The sequence below is a fragment of the Pyrus communis genome, chromosome 4 (genome assembly GCF_041283825.1).
Source record: "Pyrus communis isolate YQ-2024b chromosome 4, ASM4128382v1, whole genome shotgun sequence".
Classification (NCBI taxonomy): Eukaryota; Viridiplantae; Streptophyta; class Magnoliopsida; order Rosales; family Rosaceae; genus Pyrus; species Pyrus communis.
The window spans coordinates 4392477-4416530 of record NC_142568.1 but is presented as its reverse complement, the minus strand read 5'-3'; the positions used below and the strand labels follow the sequence as shown (position 1 = coordinate 4416530).

General features: G+C 36.0%; 1 protein-coding gene across 1 annotated transcript; it reads right to left on the bottom strand.

The window, feature by feature from the left end:
• Positions 1 to 8773: 8773 nt before the first annotated feature.
• On the bottom strand, positions 8774 to 14678 carry LOC137721814 (SNF2 domain-containing protein CLASSY 4-like). Its single transcript, XM_088692379.1, has 4 exons — positions 14480 to 14678; positions 12121 to 13961; positions 11771 to 11929; positions 8774 to 10963 (listed from the first exon to the last, which is right to left on the bottom strand). Exons 2-4 carry the CDS (start codon positions 13927 to 13929, stop codon positions 9044 to 9046), a joined length of 3888 nt encoding a protein of 1295 aa, XP_088548505.1. The 5' UTR covers positions 13930 to 13961; positions 14480 to 14678; the 3' UTR covers positions 8774 to 9043.
• Positions 14679 to 24054: the final 9376 nt, after the last annotated feature.

Here is a 24054-nt window from a genome sequence, read left to right as displayed (position 1 = left end):
ATCCGATCAAGTTGATTCGACTGGATAACGCTGGAGAGTTTACGTCACAGACTTTTGATGATTATTGCATGTCAGTAGGGATTGATGTGGAAGCTTATATACCCCATGTTCACACCTAAAATGGCCTGGCAGAAGCTTTCATAAAACGCCTTCAATTGATAGCTCGGACTTCGGTTATGCAAACCAAACTGCCGGTATCTGCCTGAGACTATGCAATATTGCACGCAGTTATGCTGGTTCGCCTAAAGCCCATCACTACTTAACCTCATTCACCGTTATAGTTGGTTACTTGATACGAGCTTGACGTCTCGCATTTACATGTATTTGGGTGCCCAGTCTATGCGTCAATAGCGCCACCATTTTGTACCAAAATGGGTCCTTAGAGAAAAATAGGAATCTATGTCAGTAGGGATTGATGTGGAACCTTATATACCCCATGTTCACACCTAAAATGGCCTGGCAGAAGCTTTCATAAAGCGCATTCAATTGATAGCTCAGACTTTGGTTATGCAAACCAAACTGCCAGTATCTACCTGAGACTATGCAATATTGCACGCAGTTATGCTGGTTCGCCTGAGGCCCATCACTACCCAACCTCATTCACCGTTATAGTTGGTTACTTGAGCTTGACGTCTCACATTTACATGTGTTTGGGTGCCCAGTCTATATGCCAATAGAGCCACCATTTTGTACCAAAATGGGTCCTCAGAGAAAAATAGGAATCTATGTCGGTTATGATTTGCCATCAATTGTTCGCTATTTAGAACCCTTGACAGGAGATTGCTTTACCATACATTTTGCGGATTGTCTCTTTGATGAGACAGTCTTCTAGTCGTTAGGGGGACATAAGCATGCTAAAGTTCTTGGAGAACGCCACGAATTGTCGTGGTATGCTTCCACTATGTCTCATTTAGATCCATGCACTGCTCAGTCTGAAACTGAGATGCACCGAATTATAGATCTTCAGAGCATTGCTCAGAGCATGCCGAATGTTTTTACTAATCTAACTAAGGTAACAATATCACATATCCCACCTGAGAAGGCCATGTTGGAATATATTAGTATTTTAGGTATAATATTGTTTGGGTTTTCTTATAAGTTTAGTTTGGGCCTAGCCTGTTAGTATAAGGGTTAGGTTTATTCACTATGAATATAATGCTTCGTAGCTCTGTGGAATAAGTCATTCACAATGTAGCCTCTTGGAGTTTTGTAGCTATTTTGGCATTCTTTTTTGTTTGATAATATTCTATTTTGTAGTCTTGTTTGTGACGCACTCTGATATTCAACTTGGTATCAGAGTAGGTTAAATCCTTCAAGAATTAATCTGTTCTGGGGTTGATATCGATTTGTTTGTTTGTTTAGTATTAGTTTTGTTTTAATTAGGGTTTTGTTGTTTGAAAACAAAGAAAAAAATTGAATCTGTTTGCTTGGGACTTGGGAGGCACACCGCGCTGAACCCAGAACCCTAAACTTGTTGCGATCGTTCGCTGTTCGTTATCTGCCAGAACCCAAACCTACACTGAAATTGTCATTTACATCCACTATACTCCGTCATCGAGCCACAAACCCGCTGCTGTTGCATATCATGTAGCCGTCCACCTGAACCACCATGAAGCCTAGAATAGCACCTGCCTTACCAGATTTGTTGAACCTATTAATCTGCATCAAACCCGCCATCACACCACCAGAATCAACATCGCTGCTAACTGCCTGACCAACCCTCTACCCCATAGTGACTTGATCATTGTACCAGACCATCACCATCTCGTTGCCGCCTGGAACCACCTGCCTAACGAACCCTACCAATGTTGACCACCATATCTGCTTAAAATCCTGATATTGCCCATTCTTGCTCGTCGTTGTTGCACCACCATTTTGACCCAATTGCTACTTGTTTTGTTGGTATTACTGTAGGTATTATATTGTTTAGGTTTTCTTATAAGTTTAGTTTAGGCCTAGTATATTAGTATTACGGTTAGGTTTGTTCGCTATAAATAACATGCTTCGTAGCTCTATGGAATAAGTCATTCACAATGTAGTCTCTTGGAGTTTTGTAGCCGTTTCAGCATCATTTTTTGTTTAATAATATTCTATTTTGTAGTTTTGTTTGTGGTGCACTCTAATATTCAACTGGTCGGACCGTCCCCGAATGTGGGGAAGCCGCACCTTCCACACGGCCCGGTACATTGGCGATTAGCCAATCATCTGCTTCGACCCTGAAGCATGGCAGACCCTTTGGTTCAAAGGATTCACAACCTCAAAAGAGGAAATCGGCGTTAACTAGTGACCCTAGTTTAAATCCGACATTGCTCACTCATCTGTTCCAACACATGAGGTTATTCTAGATTACAGTGATGTCTTAGACGAGACAAACCAACCTCCTGAGAATCACGAGATTTCAGTCCACTACGTAGTATTGGATGAGGTTTGGAATCAGAATGAGATGATCGTCAACGATGCATTTGCGTACATAGTAGCTACTGACATTATGCTTAGCGATGACATTGAACCACGTTTCGTTGATCAATGCCGACGTAGAACGGATTGGTCAAACTAGAAACAAGCAATCCAGGTCAAACTCGATTTGCTTGCGAAACGTAAGATGTTTGGACCTATAACTCATGCTCCACCACAGGTGAAGCCCGTTGGCTACAAATGGATTTTCATGAGGAAGTGTAATGAGAATAATGAATAGTGTGATACAAAGCACGCCTCATAATGCAAAGCTTCTCTCAGCACCCTGGGATTGATTACAAGGAGACATATTCCCCCCGTAATGTATGTTATAATGTTCTACTACCTAATCAGTTTGGTAGTTTTCGAAAAAACTAAATATACAGTTTATGGACGTGGTAATTGCGTATCTCTATGGGGATTTAGATACGAAAATATACATGAAAGTTCCAGAAAGACTTCCATTGATTGGTTCAAATAGTTCAAGACCACGGAACACTCTCTCTATTAAATTGAGGAGATCACTCTACAGATTGAAACAATCCGGGCGAATGTGGTATAACCATCTGAGTGAATATTTGACAAGTCAGGATTATGTGAACAAAGAATTATTCCCATGTGTGTTCATAAAGAAGTCACATTCCGGATTTGCAATTGTTGCAATTTATGTCGACGACATGAACCTTATCAGAACTCCTACAGAGCTTGAGGAAATTGCCGCGCACTTGAAATCAGAATTTGAGATGAAAGATCTTGGGAAAACTCGATACTGTCTCAGCCTGGAGATCGAGCATTGTTCGTATGAAATCCTAGTACATCAATCAAACCACACCCAGAAAGTGTTGCGACGTTTTAATGAGGATAAAGCGAATCCTTCGAATACACCTATGGTCATTCGGACTCTGGATGCTAAACGAAATCCCTCCTGTCCAAAGAAGGATGAGGAAGAGATTTTGGGAACCCGAAGTTCCATACCTAAGTGCAATTGGGGCTTTATTATACTTGGCTCAATGCATTAAACCCGACATCTTCTTCACTGTTAATCTTTTGGCTAGATACAACAATGCGCCCATATGCAGGCACTGGAATAGTGTTAAAGACATTTTCCATTACCTCAAGGGTATGACTGATTTGGGTTTGTTCTATACCCGCAAATCTTCAAGTGTTGCCATCCCCCTCGGTTCTCGGATTGATTCTCGCCTTGTTGGTTACACAAATGTTGGATATCTGTCTGACCCACATAAGACACGTTCTCAAACTGGTTATGTCTTTACCGTTGGAGACACCACTATACCTTGGAGGTCTACCAAGCAAATGCCAGTTGCGATTTCTTCGAACAATGCTGAGATTCTCGCCCTGCATGAAACACCGCGTGAGTGTTTTTGGTTGAGAGCAGTCATTTAACAAATTCGAAGCACTAGTGGTCTTACTTCCGTCGCTGACCTTCCTACGACGATCTTCGAAGACAATGCAGCATGTATCGAGCAGTTAAAAAAGAGATACATCAAGGGAGACAACACCAAGCATATAGCGTCGAAGTTCTTCTATTCTCACCAGTAATAACAATATTAGAACATTGAAGTCAAGCAAATCTGTTCCCAGGACAACCTGGACGATCTCTTCATCAAGTTATTGCCCAAGTTTACTTTTTAAAAGCTCGTCCAAGGAATCGGTATGCGTAAATTATCTGAGTTAAATTGCTTGTAGTTATCTTATTTGGAAGTTTTGTCTAACTTAGGGGAAATATCATGAAGCATACTCACTTGATCTTAATGTACTCTTTTTCCTACGATTAGGAGCATTTTTCCCACTGGGTTTTTGCTACCTAACGAGGTTTTGATAAGGCACCCATCCTGGGATGATCATACTCCGTTGAGTTCACTACTTTCGTCCTGTTTGATGTTTGTTTTAGACATTATGCATACTTCTCACTTTTCTCCTTAGCCTATGGGTTTTTCTCCCACCTTGGGTTTTACCATAGTGAAGTTTTGTGAGTTTTACTACCAATGCATACTTTCTTAAATTTGGGACTTGCATTCGCCCATTGTGCTGCCGACTTCATCAACTGTTCTACCTTATCTACTGAAAATCTGATGCGATGGTTTGTTGAGTATTTACACTCTTAAGGGGGAGTGTTGCAGTCATATTTAGAATAGGAATATGATTGTGTAAATCCTAGTGTATCTAGTGATATCTTTGAATATTCCCTTTAGTAGTTAATATCCTATTAGAGTTGTAATCCTAAAAGGATAAGGATTTAACCTATCCTACTACTATAAATGAAGGCACAATGGGATGATACAACACACACCTCATAATTAAATCTCTCTCTTCTCACTCTCACTACCACCGGCCTCCCTCTCTTTATTCCATTAGAATAGCTCAATTAAATAGGCCTACAACATGACTAAAATTTTAAGCCATAAAGGTTAGAGGAGAAAAGCAGTTTCTGAGTTATGGCTTAAAATTTTCTGGCTTAAAATTTTAAGCTTTATCCCAGGAATTGGAGATCGTCTTAGAGGGAGGGAGGGTGAAAAATAATTTTGAATTCGTGTAAGTTGGAAAAGATTCAATAGCCTTATATGGCAAAAAGTTCTATGACCAATTTGCGAAAACTTCCAACATACGTTCATGAAAAAAAATGCACAATTTGCGTCTCTAAATAATATACAAAGTACGACGCAAATGTTATTTCTAAACTTTCTAAGCAATTTTGTTACTTATTTTAATTAGGACCCTTATTTTATATTACTGTTTTCAATGATTATTTTGAACAGTATACAAACAACAATGTCTATTTTAAAGGATTCTCATTTCACTTTCTTCACACAAAACTACCAAAATTTTAGATGTACATATCGTGTGAATAAAACAAATAAAATTATTGCAAACACGAAAGTTAATCCAAAACTTAATTGCTAAAAAAGATGTAATGTTAATCTTGCACACAATTTTTCGCTAAAGTGATAGCTACACACAAAAATAAAACAAAAAACTGTGGGATACTACCAACGTGCTTGGTTGAAAAAAGCGCAAGAGTGATCCAGTGAAATAATTAACGTAGATAAATACATCTAAGTTGCGTGTAAAAAAAAAAACAAAAACAAAAAAAAAAAAAAACCTTTCACATGCGATGAAGTGCATGTAGAAGAGCTAGTTAGTTGAGTTAGGATCCTCTTTGTGAGGATTTCGGGAATTCGTGAATCATGTCCTTTCATTGTACATCGTGCAGTCAGAAATCATTTTAAATATGTTTATTTGAAAATAAACATAAACAGTACTTGATAAAAATTAACCACACGATATACGTTGAACAGACATAATTCACGAATTACCAGAGTCCTTACCAAAAAAATGCGGAGAGGAACTTCTTGTTAGTTATCTCTGATCGTAGAGCAGAGAACTACTTGTCCTATAGGTATAGGCCCCTTATTTATAGGGATTTGTCTCTGATTGTAGAGCAGAGTTCTTATAGTTGTTTTGTCATGTGTCGTATCCCCATTTGTTGGGAACTATTTATTCTATTTTATAAAGGGTTTTTTCATATTTTAAAGCAATAATTACAAGTGCAAACTTCAGCTTAAGAAAATATTTTAAGATGGTCTCAGCCAGGATTATGTGGAGTGATTTAGAAGTTCAGTCTAATGCTTTAAACATGAGAAAGTGTTGTGAAAATATGATAAATTTCAAAAGGAAGTATAATTTACACTTACAATTACAAATCATAACATCCGTCTATTTTTACCCATGTGAAGTATCCGTGCAAAACCAATGTAGTTCTACTCTATATATTCATTCTAATAAAAATATAAATTAAAATATTTATAGAAAAAAAAATGGAAGACGGGGATGAGTGTAGAAGAGAAGAACCGGGAAAAGGTGGCTTCATGGAGTTTTGCAGAATTTTTTACGGGAGGAACTAAAACTTCAGGAATTCCAACTCTTTGATCAATTTTCGACCCAAATGCCTGTTGTGCCTTGGTTGATTATCTTCACCAACATACAAACCCGCAGTTGAATAGTTTAAAATACGAGAAATTTACGAGGTTCGGCAAAAACCTGCCTACGTCCTCGGAGAGATATTGCTCTTCACTATGAGAAAAACAGTACAAGTTACACATGAGTTAAATCGACATAATCCAATCCCATATCCCTTGTACACCCACTCACAGAATTTTCCCAAGAGCCTCACTCTACCCCAAGAGTGCTTTCACAAGAGATCTTTCACTCTAGCTCTCTTGATTTCTCTCTGCAACTCTCTCTTGCTCCCAAAACTGAAATGAGCTCCCTCACTTTTCTCTACTCTCGGTGCTCTCACAAAAGGAATGCTGAAAAACAAATGGTACCCTTCCTTCTTTTCCTCTACTCACAGCTGCACCCTTCATTCCCTTTTAAAAAACAACCAAATACAAATAAAATAATAAGGCTACTTGCTAGCCTTTTCCTTTTCTCCTCAAAACAAGGAAAGCAACAATGATTTTGTCCACCTTATTATTTTATTAGCCGAAAGTGGATGTGAGTTGGCCACTTGGCCACATATTCCAACAATGCCGACATTCGACGACTTCTATCTAGTGTTGACACTTGATTTCCCCCCAGAGAAGCGAGCCATCTTAACCTCAAGGAAGAGCATGAAAAAGAAAGGGATACCACAACTTAGAAGTCAGAGGCCTTCCCAAGAATTGGACAATCTACGGATGGGAGTCTTGTTGAAAAAGGGCTGCCCGGAAGGTCATTATTCATCGGTATGTTTTCACAAGGACGCAGAGAGGTTAGAGTGGTCGGTATGGGTGGGAAACGATCCTTGTTAACTTGAGGCTCAAGGCTCTTGTTTCTGGTGCTGCTTGAGGTTAAAGGCAGCCCAACCACCAGACTTAGACCGTGTTCATGACATCCACCTATACGAACACAAGAGTCATGACAAACCAAGTAACAGATGATGTCAAATACTTCATCAGTACAGGTTACTTTGCTAGCAAGGCAAGTCTGTAACTTGCACCGAGCATACAAAGAACTCGGAGAGTGATTAAATTCATGTTTCTCTCGCTGTATAATCAAAACTTCGGAATACAAAGTTATAACAAAGACTTCTATGCATATATGAGGAAAACTGCATATATGAAGTCGGTAATGAATACAAATGATTTCCAAAAGTTCCATACAGACAAAAAGAATGTCCAGCATATAATGCCAAAAGAAAGCTGAGAAAATTAATCAAAACAAAAGTAAACCCATTAACCGGCAACAAGATAGCATCAAAAATGTATCTTGCGTTATATTTTATATATAAATATGAAATCTGAGAATTGGGCATTATTTGGGAAGAACACACCAAGGCGTTAATCGATCTGACAGATGAGACTTTCAAAGGATTGCAGGAAAACAAAAACTTAGCTGACTCCCATTGTCCAATTTTGATTTTCGAATAGCTGTACAGCACGAAAAGTAACAGAGGAGAGCCACAAATGCCTAACTCTCAGTTTGCTCCCTCAGCCTCACATTCCCAAAGTCCAACAGCCTTTCTCTTCACAGCATACTACAAGGAAATGAAAGTTTAAATTATTTTTCTTTACACAAGAGAGAACAAAGTTGTTGATAAAATACAACTGCACCACCTTTGCCACAGAATTCACAGAAGTATTTGCTAAGACTGCTGACTAACTTCCATCCACTTATGCAGACACACTGCAGTGGGTTTTTAAACTAAGAGTCAGAAAGCAGAATCATAAACACTTCCATGTAAAAGCAGATCAAAACTTCAAAAATCGAAAATATATTTACTCAAAGAATAAATCCGAATGATGTGCATAATTTTCAACCAAAACAACAATGGAATACAGAGCGAGGAAAAATCAACATGGGATGCCTTAATTCTGATACCATAGAAATTTGCAAATCAGATAAAACTCCTAAGAAAGAATTCGCTTTTAAATTATACCTACAGGCTGCAAGACAACTAGCCTTTTTTATTACCACAATGAAAACTCTTTTTTCGGCATATAACCGAAACATTGCACGCGTATCAACCAAATAAAAACTACTAAAGCCAATAAATTTCACACTGATATTACATGGCCATTTGACAAGCAATTAAAATAAATATAAAAACGACTAAATTTCATAGCTAATAGAGAGCATGGTGCATAAGAATAAAAGCATTGAGAGGTCACTAAATGGAACTTACCATATTTCCCAGGACAGCTTCTGCATCCTTCTAGTCGGCAACAGAAAAAATTATACCAAACAGCAATTAGAGTTAGGATTCAAGAACTTGAGTTTCAAATATGCAACAAAAAGCTCTAACCAAAAACAAAAGTTATTCAAGAAAAAATATCCTATGATATCTTCATAACAAATATGCCAAAAAACTTTATATTGTCTGTCAGGACTCAACAACTAGTTTCTGCAATCTGCATCACATACATTCTCAATTTCCAAAGCCTTGTCACAAAAGTTTTGCTGATTCTCACTAAGAGAGAATTCATGTGCATCATCATCTATCTATGCCTTTCTTCTTTACACCTAGATCAGATATTGAATAAAATCAAAATCCCTGTATAAACTTAAGTGGGAAACAGCCGCTATGGGTTTAACCAAAAGTTGAGAGGCCTAGCTGCTCAAAATATATGTCTTCATGCAGCAAAGCTATGCTCTCGAATATGTGTTTCAGTTTCTCATGTTGAGCCATCTCCTCCAAAATCTTATCCTCAGAAACGGCTCGGATTTTCTTCTCGAGAGAATCATTCCTGTCCGAATCAGAAAATACCAGCTCAGACAAACGGCTCTTGTCCACTTGCCGCCGGTATTTGTGCTCTTCATTCGTTCCATCCATGAGGAGGTGGTACACATAGACAATTTTTTTCTGCCCCAGCCTGTAGGCACGGGATATTGCTTGCCTCTCCACCGATGGATTCCAAGTGACATCGAGCAACACAACCCTTGAAGCTCCGATTAGGCTTATGCCTTCGCAGCATCCTTTAGTTGAAGCTAGTAAAACCTTTGCTTTACTGGATGGGTCATTGAAAATTTTCATCGAAGACTGACGCTGCTTCATATCACATTTTCCATCCATATAGAGCACTTCTTCCCCTTCACTCCAGTGAAACTGAGATCTCAGAAGATCCCTTGCAAGAGTTAATGGACTAATATACTGACAGAAAACAAGAACCCTCTCATTCAAAGCATCACTGAGACGAATGAGTTCCATCAAAAATTTTGTCTTCACTCCAGCATCAGGATTCAATTTCAGTTCTTTTAACCTATCCCAATCACCAGAAAATGCATCTTCGTGAAGCAATAGGGAAGGATGAATGGAATTTATAGCTTCCAAGTGTTCATATTGAAATTGTTCCTTTACACCTTGAATTCTCTGATGAAACTTTTTCTGTAGCTGCATCGGGTGTAAAACAACAACGGAGTTCCTTAACCCAGGAAGACTATCTTGCAGTACAGAACCCTTGTAGACATTGACGAACGGGGCAATCTTTTCTTTGACCTCTGTAGCATGTTGTTCTTTTTCATCAGCAACTTTTTCACTACAATTGGCCACAGAAGTCCACTGCCACTTCTCTACGTTGCTTTTTCGGGCTCGGGATCTGAGAAAATCTCCAGTGAATTTAGCAGAGTCGATCGAAGCTGCAAACATAGGCCTCACCACGCAGATTGTATTAAAGAGCTCCTGAAAATTATTCTGGAAAGGAGTTCCGGACAGAAGAATCCGCTTTTTAGTTTTGATTTCTGATAAAGCCTTCCAAATATGACTTTTGTTATTCCGAGGAGTGTGGCCTTCATCAAATACTACAAGACCAGGAAACTCAACAAGGATATCCCTCATTACCTCAGCTAGGCCTTTTTTCTCGGCTCCAGAATGATCTGCCCCAGAAAGCTTCTCAAACAAGTGATAACTGATTCCCAGGATGCTTCTTTCCTTGGCCCAGGAATACAGCTTCAACATTCTGCTGTTGTTTACTCTGTTTATGCTTTTCGGGCCATCAATTTTCATCATCAAATCAACAGCTGCTTTGTTTTCTTCACCAGACAACTCCGTGTTGTTTAGATTGTGAAAAGGAATGTCAAACTCCCATTTTTTGAACTCCTCTTCCCAAGTTAGCAGCATGCTGCGAGGAGCTATCAAAAGTGGCCTGCACTTTGGAAACAAATTCAGGTATGTCTGGAGAAAGACAATGGTTAGCCGTGTCTTTCCAGTTCCAGGAGCGTGTGAAATTATGCATCCATTCCCAGAATAATCACTGCTTCTTCTTTTCAGCTCCTCAACATGTATTCCACCAGCTATATGATTCCAGATGAATTCAAAGCCTTCACGCTGATGAGAATACATACTGCTTTTAACACCTGGAATGAAGTCCCACACTGTGCCTTCAGCATGAACGTGAGAACTGCAGCCAGAATGGGGATCAGAACCATAGTCAAGAGATTGAAGCTCATCAAAGATAGACAGGTTGTCTGGTTCAGAGACTCTTGCACCAAATCTTTCGCAAGGGTACTTAACCTGGAATGCGCATAACCAAGGGAACAATCACATATCTGAAATGCCAAATCATGATAACTATGTTGAAAAGCATGCAGTACGAGAAAGCAGACAAGGAAAATAATCACGAACAGAAAATTAAACCCTACATGTTAAATCATTCAAAGCGTATCCTTGATTAGAGTCAACAAATTCTTTAAAAACATATCGGATTGGCCAGAAACATTCCAATAATATTTTTTTAATTAACTTGAAAATTTGAATGACTAAAACCAACAAGTTGCAGCTTCTAGAAGTATGAATGCATCAGCAATGAGATCAATAATAATCCTAGTTCTAAAGAAAGAAAAAAATTTCAAGTTAGGTATACCCAAACATAAAGCACTGTCAAGTTAAAGACCAAAAGCTTTGAGTACCCAAGTAAACTAAAAAACAACAAAAATCTAATGATAACAAATAACAACAAAAGGACAACAATTGGATCAACAACTTGCATTGTCAGTTTGCTCTAAGAGCCAACTCAAGTTACAGTAGAAGGAACAGATACCTAGTGCAGTTTTTTCCGGTTATGAAAACACAGCATAGTTTCATTCCAAATCCCTCCAACCAAAAGATAAATAAAATCCCGCCTAAGTAAGCAATCCCTTGCTCTATTCTCAAAAACATATATGAATAAAATTGCCAACAAAGGATGCAAACTAAAGAATTTTGCAAACAATACATGATGCTCTATATTCAGCATTACCATAAGAATTAACTATAATCTAAGTTTTACAGGAAATGATAAAAAACAAAGGACTTAACTAAAAGGAACATGCATAAACTTACAAATTCTGGTACAATATACTTGATCTCCTGATCTAAGTAAGAGCAAAATCTGCATCTGCTTCCAATCTCTTCATCAAGCATAAGCTGATGAATCCCTCGCTTACAAAGGGCAGCTGCATTCTCTTCACAAACAGTGGGGAGTGGATCTTGATTCTCAACCTGCCAATCAAAAACATTCACTTACAATCAAAACTAAACAAATGACGACTCAGCTATGCATGTAGAAGAAACTGATCAGATCATTGAACAAATTTAACAACTAATAATGATGTTAAAGCGAAAATGCACACTACTAGGTTATACAACACTATCGACTATCAGAATGGGAACAATGCGTTTATGCCAACTACCCCATGTGATTCAGTGGAACCAATTTCACAAGATTTGAGATCAAAGTCAAGGTAATCCCAAAGTTCTTTTTCTTCTGGATCCATTTCTTGCTTCTTTGGTACACTTGGCTGCATAGATGTAGATCCAAAAGTAAACTTCAGTGGAAGAGTGGTAACTTGAGCTACTGGTGGATTTCTTTCATCTTTCAAAGCTTCATTCCCGAGTGTATCTGACCCTTCCTGTAGCACTTCCTCCTTCTCATAGATGGAATCCACAAGAACATTTAAAACATTGCAGTGTTTGGTTTCCCACATGGACTGTCTGTTAGTAAGCTTCTCCATATGCCCTTTATACTCCTGTTTCCCAACATGCTGCCACTTCTTCACCTCAGCACCACCCTTAACACTTTTTCCCTTTCCCTCTTTGCGACTTCCCTTTTTAACCTCCCTTCCATCAATATTATGTACCTTCATCACCTCAACATTATCCTCTACACTTTCCCGCTTTCTGGCTTTCCCGCTTCCCTTTTTTTGCTCCCTTTCATTTACATTCTCCAATTTCTTCGCCTTAGCATCCCTTTTATCAATTCTTTGGATATTCACCTCAACATCACTGTCATCGCTCTGTTGGCCGTCTCCGCCAGAAGAACTCGACTCCTCAAAAAACTCAAAACTTTCTGACTCTTCTGGGTCATAATCCTCGTCATCTGAATGAGCGGTTTCCTCTTCACTAGACAGGAGGGTATCTGTTTCATATGAGCTATCAGAAACAAAACCTCCTCCTCCTCCTTCTCCAACTCCTTCTTCACCTAAATACACCACATCAGAATCACTATCCTCCAAATCAAGTGGACCACATTTCTCAGTTTTCTCCCCAAATTCAGATGTTTTTCCATTCTTCGATCCTGCACTTTGTACATCAATAGAATCTATTTGATCATTATCATTTTCTCCACATGAATCTTCACCAATGATTTCAACACTGGGAACTTCACCACCATCAGACACATCTATAGACTCAGAATCCATTGAACAACCAGACCTCCGTTTCCTAGACCCTCCAGAGGATTTTCGTTTCCCAACCCTTTTTTCGCGTTTAGCTCCTCTAGAGGGACCTGCAGTGGCCCCCTCACCATCATCAGAATCATTTATGGACTCAGAGTCCATTGAACAATTTGACCTCCATTTCTCAGACCCTTCACAGGATTTTCGTTTCCCAACATTTTTTTCGCGTTTAGCTCCTCTAGAGGGAGCTGCAGCGGCCTCCTCACCATCGTCAGAAGCATCTATGGACTCAAAGTTCAATGAACATCTGGACCTCCATTTCTTAGACCCACTCCTGGATTTTTGTTTCCCAACCATTTTTTGGCATTTTTTTGCTCCTGTGGAAGGACCTGCAGTGATCTTCTCACCATGATCAGAAACCTCTATAGACTCGGATTTTATAGAACAACGGGACATGCATTTCTTAGACTCGTTGCTGGAATTTCGCTTCCCAAGCCTTTTATTGTGTTTACTTCTCGTGGGTGGCTTTGCATTGGCCTCCTCAGCCTCATCAGAAACATCCAGTGATGCATAGGCTCTAGCCTCCTCCTCACTTTCATCAGAATCATGTACATACACGTGCTCTGCTGAACTTCCAGGCGACAATTTCTTCGTGCCATGAATGGATTTTTGTCTCTGGGCATTCTTTTCTTTCACATATCTTTCGGGGTGACTCACACTGGCCTTGTCACCCGTACGATTCTTCTTCCAGTTCTCATAAAACTCCTTCCAGTACAACTCTTGGCCCCGCCTGGTTCTCTTTGCTACTGGCAAGCTGTAGTCCATCCTAACAAGTCCAAAGCTTCCACCCTTTCTGCCTAAAACATGAAAATTCCCCCAAAAAAATCAGCTTTTTCTTTCTCCAAAACCCAGAAACACGCGCACGCACAACAATCTTACAACATATGCGCACACACACACACACACACACACACACACACACATATATATATATATATATGTGTGTGTATGCACACACACAGAAACAGAATAGGAAAGATCTTGAGTGAATAGAAAAGAAGTAAGCTTTAAGTTATTAACCCAAAGATACAAACTTTTTCACCAAAGATGCAAGATTTCCAGAAATTTGGCTATTTAATATCAAATCGCACACCCACGAACACAAAAAATATACAAAAAAGAAAACAGAGCCCAACATTATAACCACGAAGATCAAACTTTTTCGCCCAAAATTTGAACTCATCACAAAAGTCAGCTCGCACACACAAAAATCACAAAAAACTGCACATATACAATATAAACACCCAGAATATAGCAAAAGAGAGAGGAAGGGAGAGAGAGACGAAGAGAGAGAAAGAGAGATGGTGAGACTTGCCTGCAACAATGGGGGAAATCTGCAGAGGGAAAGCACGAAGGATGACGGAACGAGAGAGTCGTGGTAAAATCCGGGAAGGCTAAAAGGGCGCCAAGGAGGTGTGTTTCAGAGCATGCAAGGCCACAGAGTTTCAGAGCACCAATTTCGTCAATTTTTGGTCTTCCTTTTTTCTTACTTTCTTGCCGTCTTGGAGAGAGTTAGACAATTGAGGTCAAATTTGGGTGTGAAAATCTTTCATGTGCCGGGAATACCAGGTCAGCACTCCAATTAAGTATTCTAACTCAATAAACTGCTGACAGCTGCCAACCAGCCTTTTCCTCTTCTGAGCAAAAAACCCTTTCTCTTCCTCTTCTTCTGCCTTCTCGGTCACATCTCTTTAATATCTCCCCCTTTTCTTGCCCTAGTCTACTGGTTTGGATTGTTGTTCAAGAAAAGAAGATTGTTATGCTGGTGGCTGTTTTTAATGCTTTATTTCCATGTTTCCCTGTTTGTAAAGGAAATTATTTTTTTCACTTCGAATTTCTTATTACTTCAAATTTTTTACAATTAAAAAAAATTAGTTTATGAAGAATGTACAATGAAATTTTTTAAAATTTTAAAAGTGTTAATAACAATTTTTTTTTAAATCGTGGAGCCATAAATAATTCAGAAAATTATAAATCCAACATACAGACGTTTATTCACTATTAAGGACAATGAGATAAGATAAAGGAATTAAGGTAAAATTAATAACAAATTCAAACATTTATGTTGTCCAAATTGAAGGCATATTCCTTTATTCATAGAAACGCAATCAAATCCAATTAAGAACTCTCCAAAAATAATTATTAGATATTATTATTTATTATTTATTTAATAATATCTCTGAGAATTATTCTTAAACATGTTTAAGAAATTTCGACATCTTAAAGATACTTCCATGTTGCATCTAACGGATAACACACTCTGGCCAATCGGATGCTGACACATAGCTTGAGATCCCTACACATATGGCCAACCCTAGCTCCTATAGTTACCCCATCGCCCGTTCATTCTCTCGTTAGTTAACTATACGCAAGCCAACCCTAAATTGCTCATTCTTTCTAAAGTATTTCTGACTTTAATCATCGAAGTTTCATTGGCCAACTTCTCCTCTAGGCGTGTGGCTTTGGTCGTTAACCTAAAGTGTCTTCTTGTTTTTGTAGGGACATTTTCATCAAATCCGAAGATGGCGAAATTTTGCCCCAACATAAATCATTTTAATTTATTGAAGCATCTATTTAGTGAAATAGAATGGCACTTTGGCAGACTATGCTAATTCACATATGACATTTTTTGTTATGTTTAACGTTTTAAGCTATTTTACTATTGTTTAATTAATAAAAAAGAGTTAGATTAATTTTCTTTTCTAAACGAAATTATTAAATACGGATTGAAACGTAAAGCTAAGACATTGAAAACTAAACCTGTAATATAAAAAATATTGAAGCTTGTTGAGAATCATTTCGTTTTCACATTATCATGTAAAACAAAACTAAACAAATATATTTTATCCGAAGAAAAATATTGGAGATTGTTTATGAGATGCACTAGCGAAATAGAGAAGTTATACGTGAGACCAAGAATCTAATGGTTAATGATTCTCACATTTTAGTCTACTAAAATATACGTACACATAATATGATTTTTTAACTAAATATTGTAATAATAATAAATAGTGCTAACCCTGACAAATCCTAATAATGGGTTTGTCAGGATTATTGCCATTCTTTTATTGGGTCTTCTAGGACATACCTGGTAATGGCATGCTGTCCCTGAATCCCCTGGCACTTGAAACAAAACTATCCCCTTTTGTCCTGCAAGTACCATATGGGCACATGGGGCTTATGATAATTACTTCTAAGAGAAGACACATCTTTGTTTGCAAGGTACACTCGGGAATTAGGAGTGATTTCTTTAGTGTGATGGGAACACGATTTGGTATATCAAGTGTAATAATATAATTAGTTAAAAATTTTAATAAAAATTTCAACCAGCAATATTAAAACACTTGGTATAACGATTCTTGTTTGCATCACAATCAAAATAGAGTTTCATCTGGGTAAGTGAATTTAAGTGAAGCAACTTGGTATTACATTCTCGTAGTATTTATCACTTATAACTTATACATATAGGATTTGTAAGTTTAATTTTTATACCTATTTAGCATTATGATCTATTGTTATTTTTCTTCACTCGTAAATTAGAGTCTTAATTAAGTCTGAAGCTCATAGATGTAGATTTCGATATCAATTTATAAATTTGCGTAAAAGAATAAGACCTTTTTCCAAATTTAGGAGAAGAAGTATTAAGTTCTAGCTATACTTTTTTTTTAAAAGGATGTATATATTATTAAAAGAAGAGAAGGGTTTGAAACTATCACAATAATTTAAGGTAAGAGAAAATTTCGAATTCGAGATGTATGAGTTTAAACTCCACACCTTATTTATAATGATACTGGGCCACATTTAAGTTCTAGTTGTACTATTTTCATTTGTAAATGAGAATCCTCACTCACATAAATTACAAGTTTAAAACCCTTTTTTTTTTTTTTTTTTTTTATAAATTTTGATTGATGTCACATTGCGTGACTTTGATTAAATGTTTTGTCATGATATGAAAAAGAAAAAAAAATAAGTATTGCCAATTTAAGAGCATTTTTAACAAGAGATGTAAAATGTTTTCAAATGTGTGATTTACATCTCAAAGTGGAGAGCGTTGTTCGCTTGGATCAACTTTTTTTTCAAGTTTACATTTCTCTCATTAGAGCAAACTCCAATTTACATCTTCTAGAAATGTTCATAATATGTAAGTATAATTTTTTTTCATCTCAAATTAGCATTTTCGCATTAATATAAGAGACGTCACAACACAAAAATGTTAATGTACCTTGTTTTAGTGAGAATGATTTACATAGAATGAATTTACTGTCACGTCATTCGTTATTCAATCAAGCATTGTCACGTGCAAATTTTTTTACACATTAATAAACTAATTGATCAAAACAGTACGTGATAGTAAACTCATTCTACGTAAATTTTTTTCTTTTTGACGACAATATTGACTGCAAAAGTATGGTACAGAAGTCCCTGCAAATAAGGGACTAGGAGGAACTGCAGTACTTCTCTGAGCCCTCTCCTTTACAATCAGGACTCATTAAACCTTATCAAGCACCTTTTCTCAACTTTCTGACAAACCCCAGCCCCTCCTTTTCAGCAGAAAAGTAAAATATGAAAATATTACAATTTTCTCATTCATAATTCAAGTAATGAGAATTCCAAAATATTCAAAATAACAAAGAAGATGAAAAAATGAGTATGGCAAACTGAAGGTCCAATTATATTAAGAAAGGTGTTGTTAATCTACAGTCGCACGGTGTTACTAATTAAACGATAAATTTGATATGTCATGAACATTATGCACTTAAGATTCAGTAATAATAAATTTACGTATTATAACATAAGTTAATTGATAATATCACATGGTAATACAACAGTGGTTAGTGAGTGGTCATACAAAAATAATATTTCTCCGGGGAATGGTAGGTATGTGAATTGGCTATAAAGCATGAGGAGTATAATTTGGCAAGGCTTGAGCTTTTTTTTTTTGTAGGAACTTTCATGAAAATGGCTTAGGCTAAGTTTAATTTAACCAAAAATCATGCTACAACTTTATTTAATGAAGAAGAATTAAATTTAAATGAAAAACCCTTAAATTTTAATAAAAGGGACAAAAAAAACTTAAATTTTAATGAAAATGACACAATTAAAATAATAAATAAATAAATAAACTGACGCGCGAGATTTGTACATGTTTTTGAAACTAGCACTATTTATGAAACTAAATACTATTTTTGAAACTAAACACTATATATGAAACTGAATGGTACTATACTATTTATTGGTCCAATTTCATAAATAGAGCCTAATTTTTTTTGTCAACTTTCATAAATAGTGTCTAGTTATTGGTCATGTTTCATAAATAGTGTCTAGTTATTGGATCCAGTTTCATAAATAATGTATAGTAATTAATACAGTTTTATAAATAGTATCTCTTTTTTGATCCGGTTTCATAAATAGTGTCTCGTTATTAGTCCACTTTTATAAATAGTGCCTAATTGTTAGTCATATTTCATAAATATTGTCTAGTTCTTACTCCAGTTTCATAAATAGTGTACAGTCCAGTTTCATAAATAGTTTCCACCTATTGCTTTAGTTTTAGAAATAATGCCTAATTCTTGTTTTCGTTTCATAAATAGTGTACTTATTGGTCCAGTTTCATAAATAGTGTCTACTTATTGATTTAGTTTCATGAATAGTGCCTTCTTATTAGTGAAGTTTTATAAATAGTGTTTAATTCTTTGTTCAATTTCATAAGGTTTGAAACGTAGACCTTTTTTGGTCCTGTAAAAGCACCTATTGCGCCGAAAACAATGAACCCATAAGTGACTATTTAGATCAAAACCTTGAAAAGATTATGTTCTCAGTAATTATATTTAAAAAATTGTTTTCAATTACCAAATTAAAATTTCGTCACATTTTTTACATACCTACAATAATAAATGTAGTTCTTGATTCAATTTCTTGAGCTTGGGTGTCATGTTGGAGAAATTTTTCCTTGTGCCCATAACACAAATGGTATACCACGTGTTATTATGCAAGTGGTGGAAAATTTTATTTTTTATGTTATTAATTTTTTAACACAAGAATCTCACAACTTATATAGAATGTACCACCCTGTGTTTCGAGTACGTCGAAAAGTTTATTGTCATCATAACTACTATTGGGAAACAACACCACAAAAATAAATCTGGATAATTTAATTTAATTTGAAGTATTTTTCTTATTCTAAGTGAAAAATAGAGCAAAAAAAAACAAAAGAAATCTATTAATGTAGCTGTCAATGGGAGAAGAAGGCGGGAGAAAATAGTGGAGTAGGATTCTCTCCCCTTTTTTTCCCTCCCCTTCCCTGCTCTCCTATTTAAACAGTTACGGTTAAGTCACGTCAATATCTTATATTAATTTTTTATAGAAAGAGAAAGACAAAATAAAGAATGTGAGAGGAGATGATAGAATGAGATGGAAAGAGGAGGAAAGATAATCCTAGTTCGAAAAAAAAAGTGGGGTGTGGAAGGGAAGGGGGGGTATGCGCCCCAACACAAGTTGGGGGTTTTTTTATTTCTTTTAATTATTCTATTGTCTTTATTATTAAATAAAGTTATTAGGTGGTTTTTTTATTAAAATGTAAAGATTTTGAAATTATTTTCATTAGTTTTTTTTTTTTTTTCCTTTTGTTCTTTTCTTGAGTAAACTTGACATAAATTTAATTTTGTAAGTTATTATTGGGTTTAGTTCATTTTCTTAGATTAGGTCCGTTCGTTAATTATCCACATCAGTTTATTTTTATTATCTTTTTATTAAATTGTGATAAATATTATGTCTCGTGTATAGAATTATCTTTTACTTATTTTAAAATTAAATATTGTTTCTCGTGCTCCCAATCTGTATATCAATTTTTCTTCTACCACCATAGTAGATCAATATCAAAGGTGATGACATATAATTTCTTTGCTAAATTTTAGGAGAAGGGGAGAGAGTTCGAAATTATAATAATTTAGGGAAATGGGGAATGTCGAACCTGGGACATATTGCTATAAACCAACATCATATCCACTATGATATTTGACCATTGGCAAAAGTAAGTTCTTCATGTTTAAATATTCAAATTAAAAATGTGAATAAAGATACAAAAAGTAAGAAATTTAATTAAAGTAAAAAAAAATATAGGACATTGGATTAAATCCAATAACAACTCAAATATTTAAACCGAGATCAAAATACCCTTTTTCTTTAACTCCCTAGTAATATAAAGCTGAGAAAGGTGCATGTTTTGGTGAATGAGATGGTGAATTTGTGAAAGCCCTAAAAGAAATCGACCCCAAATCCAAAAAATTGAGTCCTTAACCAAATTCAGCTCTTATTGCTTTTATAGCAATGTCCTAAAAATTTATCTAAATCTAGCATAGGAATACCGTATACTACAGGTCCGTGATATTAATTTGTTTGAACTCAACTGTGAAATAATTCAGACAAAGTACCGAAAAAACTCGATTGTGAAACAAAGAAAGAAAATATACGATGCTGAAAAGGCGAAGTCGGTGTATGAGAGCTTATTATGGTGGAAAGTCATGAAGAAGTGTTTGAAGCACTTTTCTGCTCTCAACATAATAATAAATATTGATTGAGAGATTTTAATGTCTCATTTATTTATTTAATCACATCAAAATAAAAGTGCTTATTATCACTATTAGTCTAATAAATGAACTTAGTAGCATATGATACCCTCATTATTTGTTAAGAAAATAAATCAATATAAAAAATACATTTTCAAATATTGGAGATGTATATAACCACTTATTAAGCTCATTTTAAATTAGTTTACTAGCATATGATGCTCCCATTATTTGTTTAGGAAAACAAATCAATATCAAAAACAAATTTTCAAATGTTGAAAGTATATACTACTACTAAGGGAAATATTGCATTCCTTGGAATTGGACTTGTAGTTTTCTTAAAACTCTTTGGATGATTATGGACTTGCTAAAATGTTTCAACAATGAGCCTACATTGTTGACTTTAGGTCTAGGGAGGATAGAGTCGTTTTATTACGCACTTATAGTCTAACTAAAACATTTTTCATTAAGCCATTAGAAACGAAAGACAATCATTCACTGTCAATACCATTAGAAACAAAAGACAATCATTCATTGTTAATTAAGGCTTTAAACCCAACTAATCTTACTCTCTTGAGCTCTTCTTCTCCATGCACCTTCTTTCTTGAAATTAGGTTACAAATAGTATGGCACTAGAGAGAATCAACTTATTAAAAGAGGTAGAAAAGTAATAAGAATTACAAACCGACTTGTAAGAGAGAGAGATATACATACATATATATATATATATATATATATATATATATATATATATATAGATTAACGTCTTAACTAGTTGTAAGTCCAGTTGAATTGATAACTAAAACACACTCCCAATGTTCAATCTCATTGATTAACGGTCAATTACATAGCTCAATTATAGATTAAGACCTAAGTTAATAGTCAACCATTTATTAACTATTTAATCAAATTAATTAATTAATGCAACTTAAACAATTGAACTAAGTACATATGAGTTTACTTTTAAGATGAGATTAAACTAAAAACAAAATTAATATATCAAAATATTTTTGTCGCCTAATGAGGTGAGGCTAAAATATTTTTGTCTTCCAACAACACCAATATTGTCTTCAACTTAGTAATTACCATATGCACAATCCGTCAGGTGTGGGGTTTTATCACAAAAGGTCTCGGTGCTAGTTGGAGTGAGATTAAGATATTTAAACTATTATTCTCTTTTTGTATAGACGATATGGGACTCAACATGTACAAAATTAGAAAGGACACATTAAAACATAAACCTTTGACTCTTGATATCACTTGAAAAGAAATATAGAGATTCTACATGAGATTTCTAGTAACTAGCATGCATGTACAATCAAAATAATTCGAAATAGAAAAATAAATCAAAGCTATATTCGTGCAAATCCCCTTCAAGAAGCATATAATTAGTTTATAAATAATTGTATTGTGGAACAAAGAGAACGATTTGGATCTAGACTTCAATCCAATCCAAGAGTCTCACCAACTTCTTTGCTCCTTGAACTCATTCCTCCTAACTTCCTCCACCTTGAATCTTCTTGGATCCCCTTAAGCTACCAAAGTAGATAGCCTCTAAACATCCACACCAATTAGTGTAGTGAGATATATGCTAGAAATAACAAACGAGAAAAGAAGAGATTGATATCTTCTTTGTAAGGTGGCCAACCTTGTGTGTAGAGAGGGAGGTGGATTATCTTCTTTGTTGTATGAAATGAACACAAAAAACCCTCACTCAAAAGTCCCTTTTTATAGTGAGAGAGATGTGTCAAACATTTGTGAGTTTCTCCCTCGCACTCTAGCACACTAGAATTGGCTATACACGGATCGGGCTTTGCTTTGGGCCTTTCTCACTTTAAGTCATCTTATGCCTATATTAAAAGGCCAATTGGTTTAGGCCCAATGGACCCGATAGAACCCAAACTACTTTTAAGCCCAAAAGTGAAGTTTTATCGCTTCTATGATTAATTTAGGCTTTCTTATTAGTCATATCACTTAATTTGTCTACTTAAATAATTCTACCATTCTTTAATTATCTCATTACACAAAAAGAGTATTGGTGTATGGTCGATTTAGGTTCTAATTAGCAGGGTAGTGATGTAGTTACTACTTTGTATAATCACTTAGTGAATTGAAATCTACTTTATTCTCCTTTACATTGATGATTGCGAGATTAATGATCAAGGGGCTCCCACAAGCTATGAGTGACGTTTAATCATGTGTCATGGGCTACCCATGCTAATGTAGTATTTTTTGGATAACCTAGTCAGTTGGAATTACAATGTAACTCAATCATTCTCTAAGTAAATACTTCCAATCACATTATTAGGGAATGAATACTTTATGTCACTTCGTTAATAAATACTTTATGTCACTTCGTTAATATGATCATCCTAACTTATATGATTCAATTGAGACGAGTATGAATGCCTTCCTTTATTACACTCGATACTTCAGTTGAAAATTTTCAAATCATATTTTGGAGTATTATGCCTCTCTTACTAAGGGTTAGAGATTCCATGTTGAACATTCAAATGTCTTCAAGAATAAGTTAGTGACTCCAATAATACATAGAACGTATCCAAGATGGAATGTGGTCATGTCTCTTTTTCAATTGATTAGCAATGTATACCTAAGACAACTATGATGTCTCAGGTCAAAGGGTTGCTTGCATAATTCGAATTGGTAGAGTTGCTTGCTAGACATGTATGTAGACCTTCATGCAATTACTCTCGTTTGATTGTGTTTAACGAATTCATTTTCTATAGTGAGCACCTACATACTTGCCTCAATGTCCCTACACAAATAGTTGAGACCATCCATCCTTCCTATGAAGTAGACATAGTATGTACCTATCACCGCATATTAAATTGGGACAGGGTAGGGAAGCCGTTCCCCATTGGGAGTGGGGATGGGGAATCCTCAATTTAAAATTTACGGGTATTAAGGGAAAATCATAATAAGAATGCGAACGATAATGATATACCTACCACCGCTTCGACCCATTGCTATCCTTCGCAATGGGATTTAACGTAAACATTTTTTCTTAGTCGTACAACCAATGTATAAATTAACTATTGTTTCTTCTTAAGAAAAAAGAGGGGAGATTTTCCTGTATTGTAGGAATCGTATCATGCATCAATAAAATTGTGGCAAAACCCCTCCCAACCCAAACCCTGCAAGTTCCAACCGAGAAAGAAAAACATTGGAGTATTGTCGTTGCGACTTCTCTGTATAAAACTACCGCGGGCGGGCTACAACAATATAACGGCACAAAAACGCGTTTTATCTTTCCGGACAGGGGTCCCACCCACCTCCTTCCCAACGAACCAACAAGCGTTTCAAA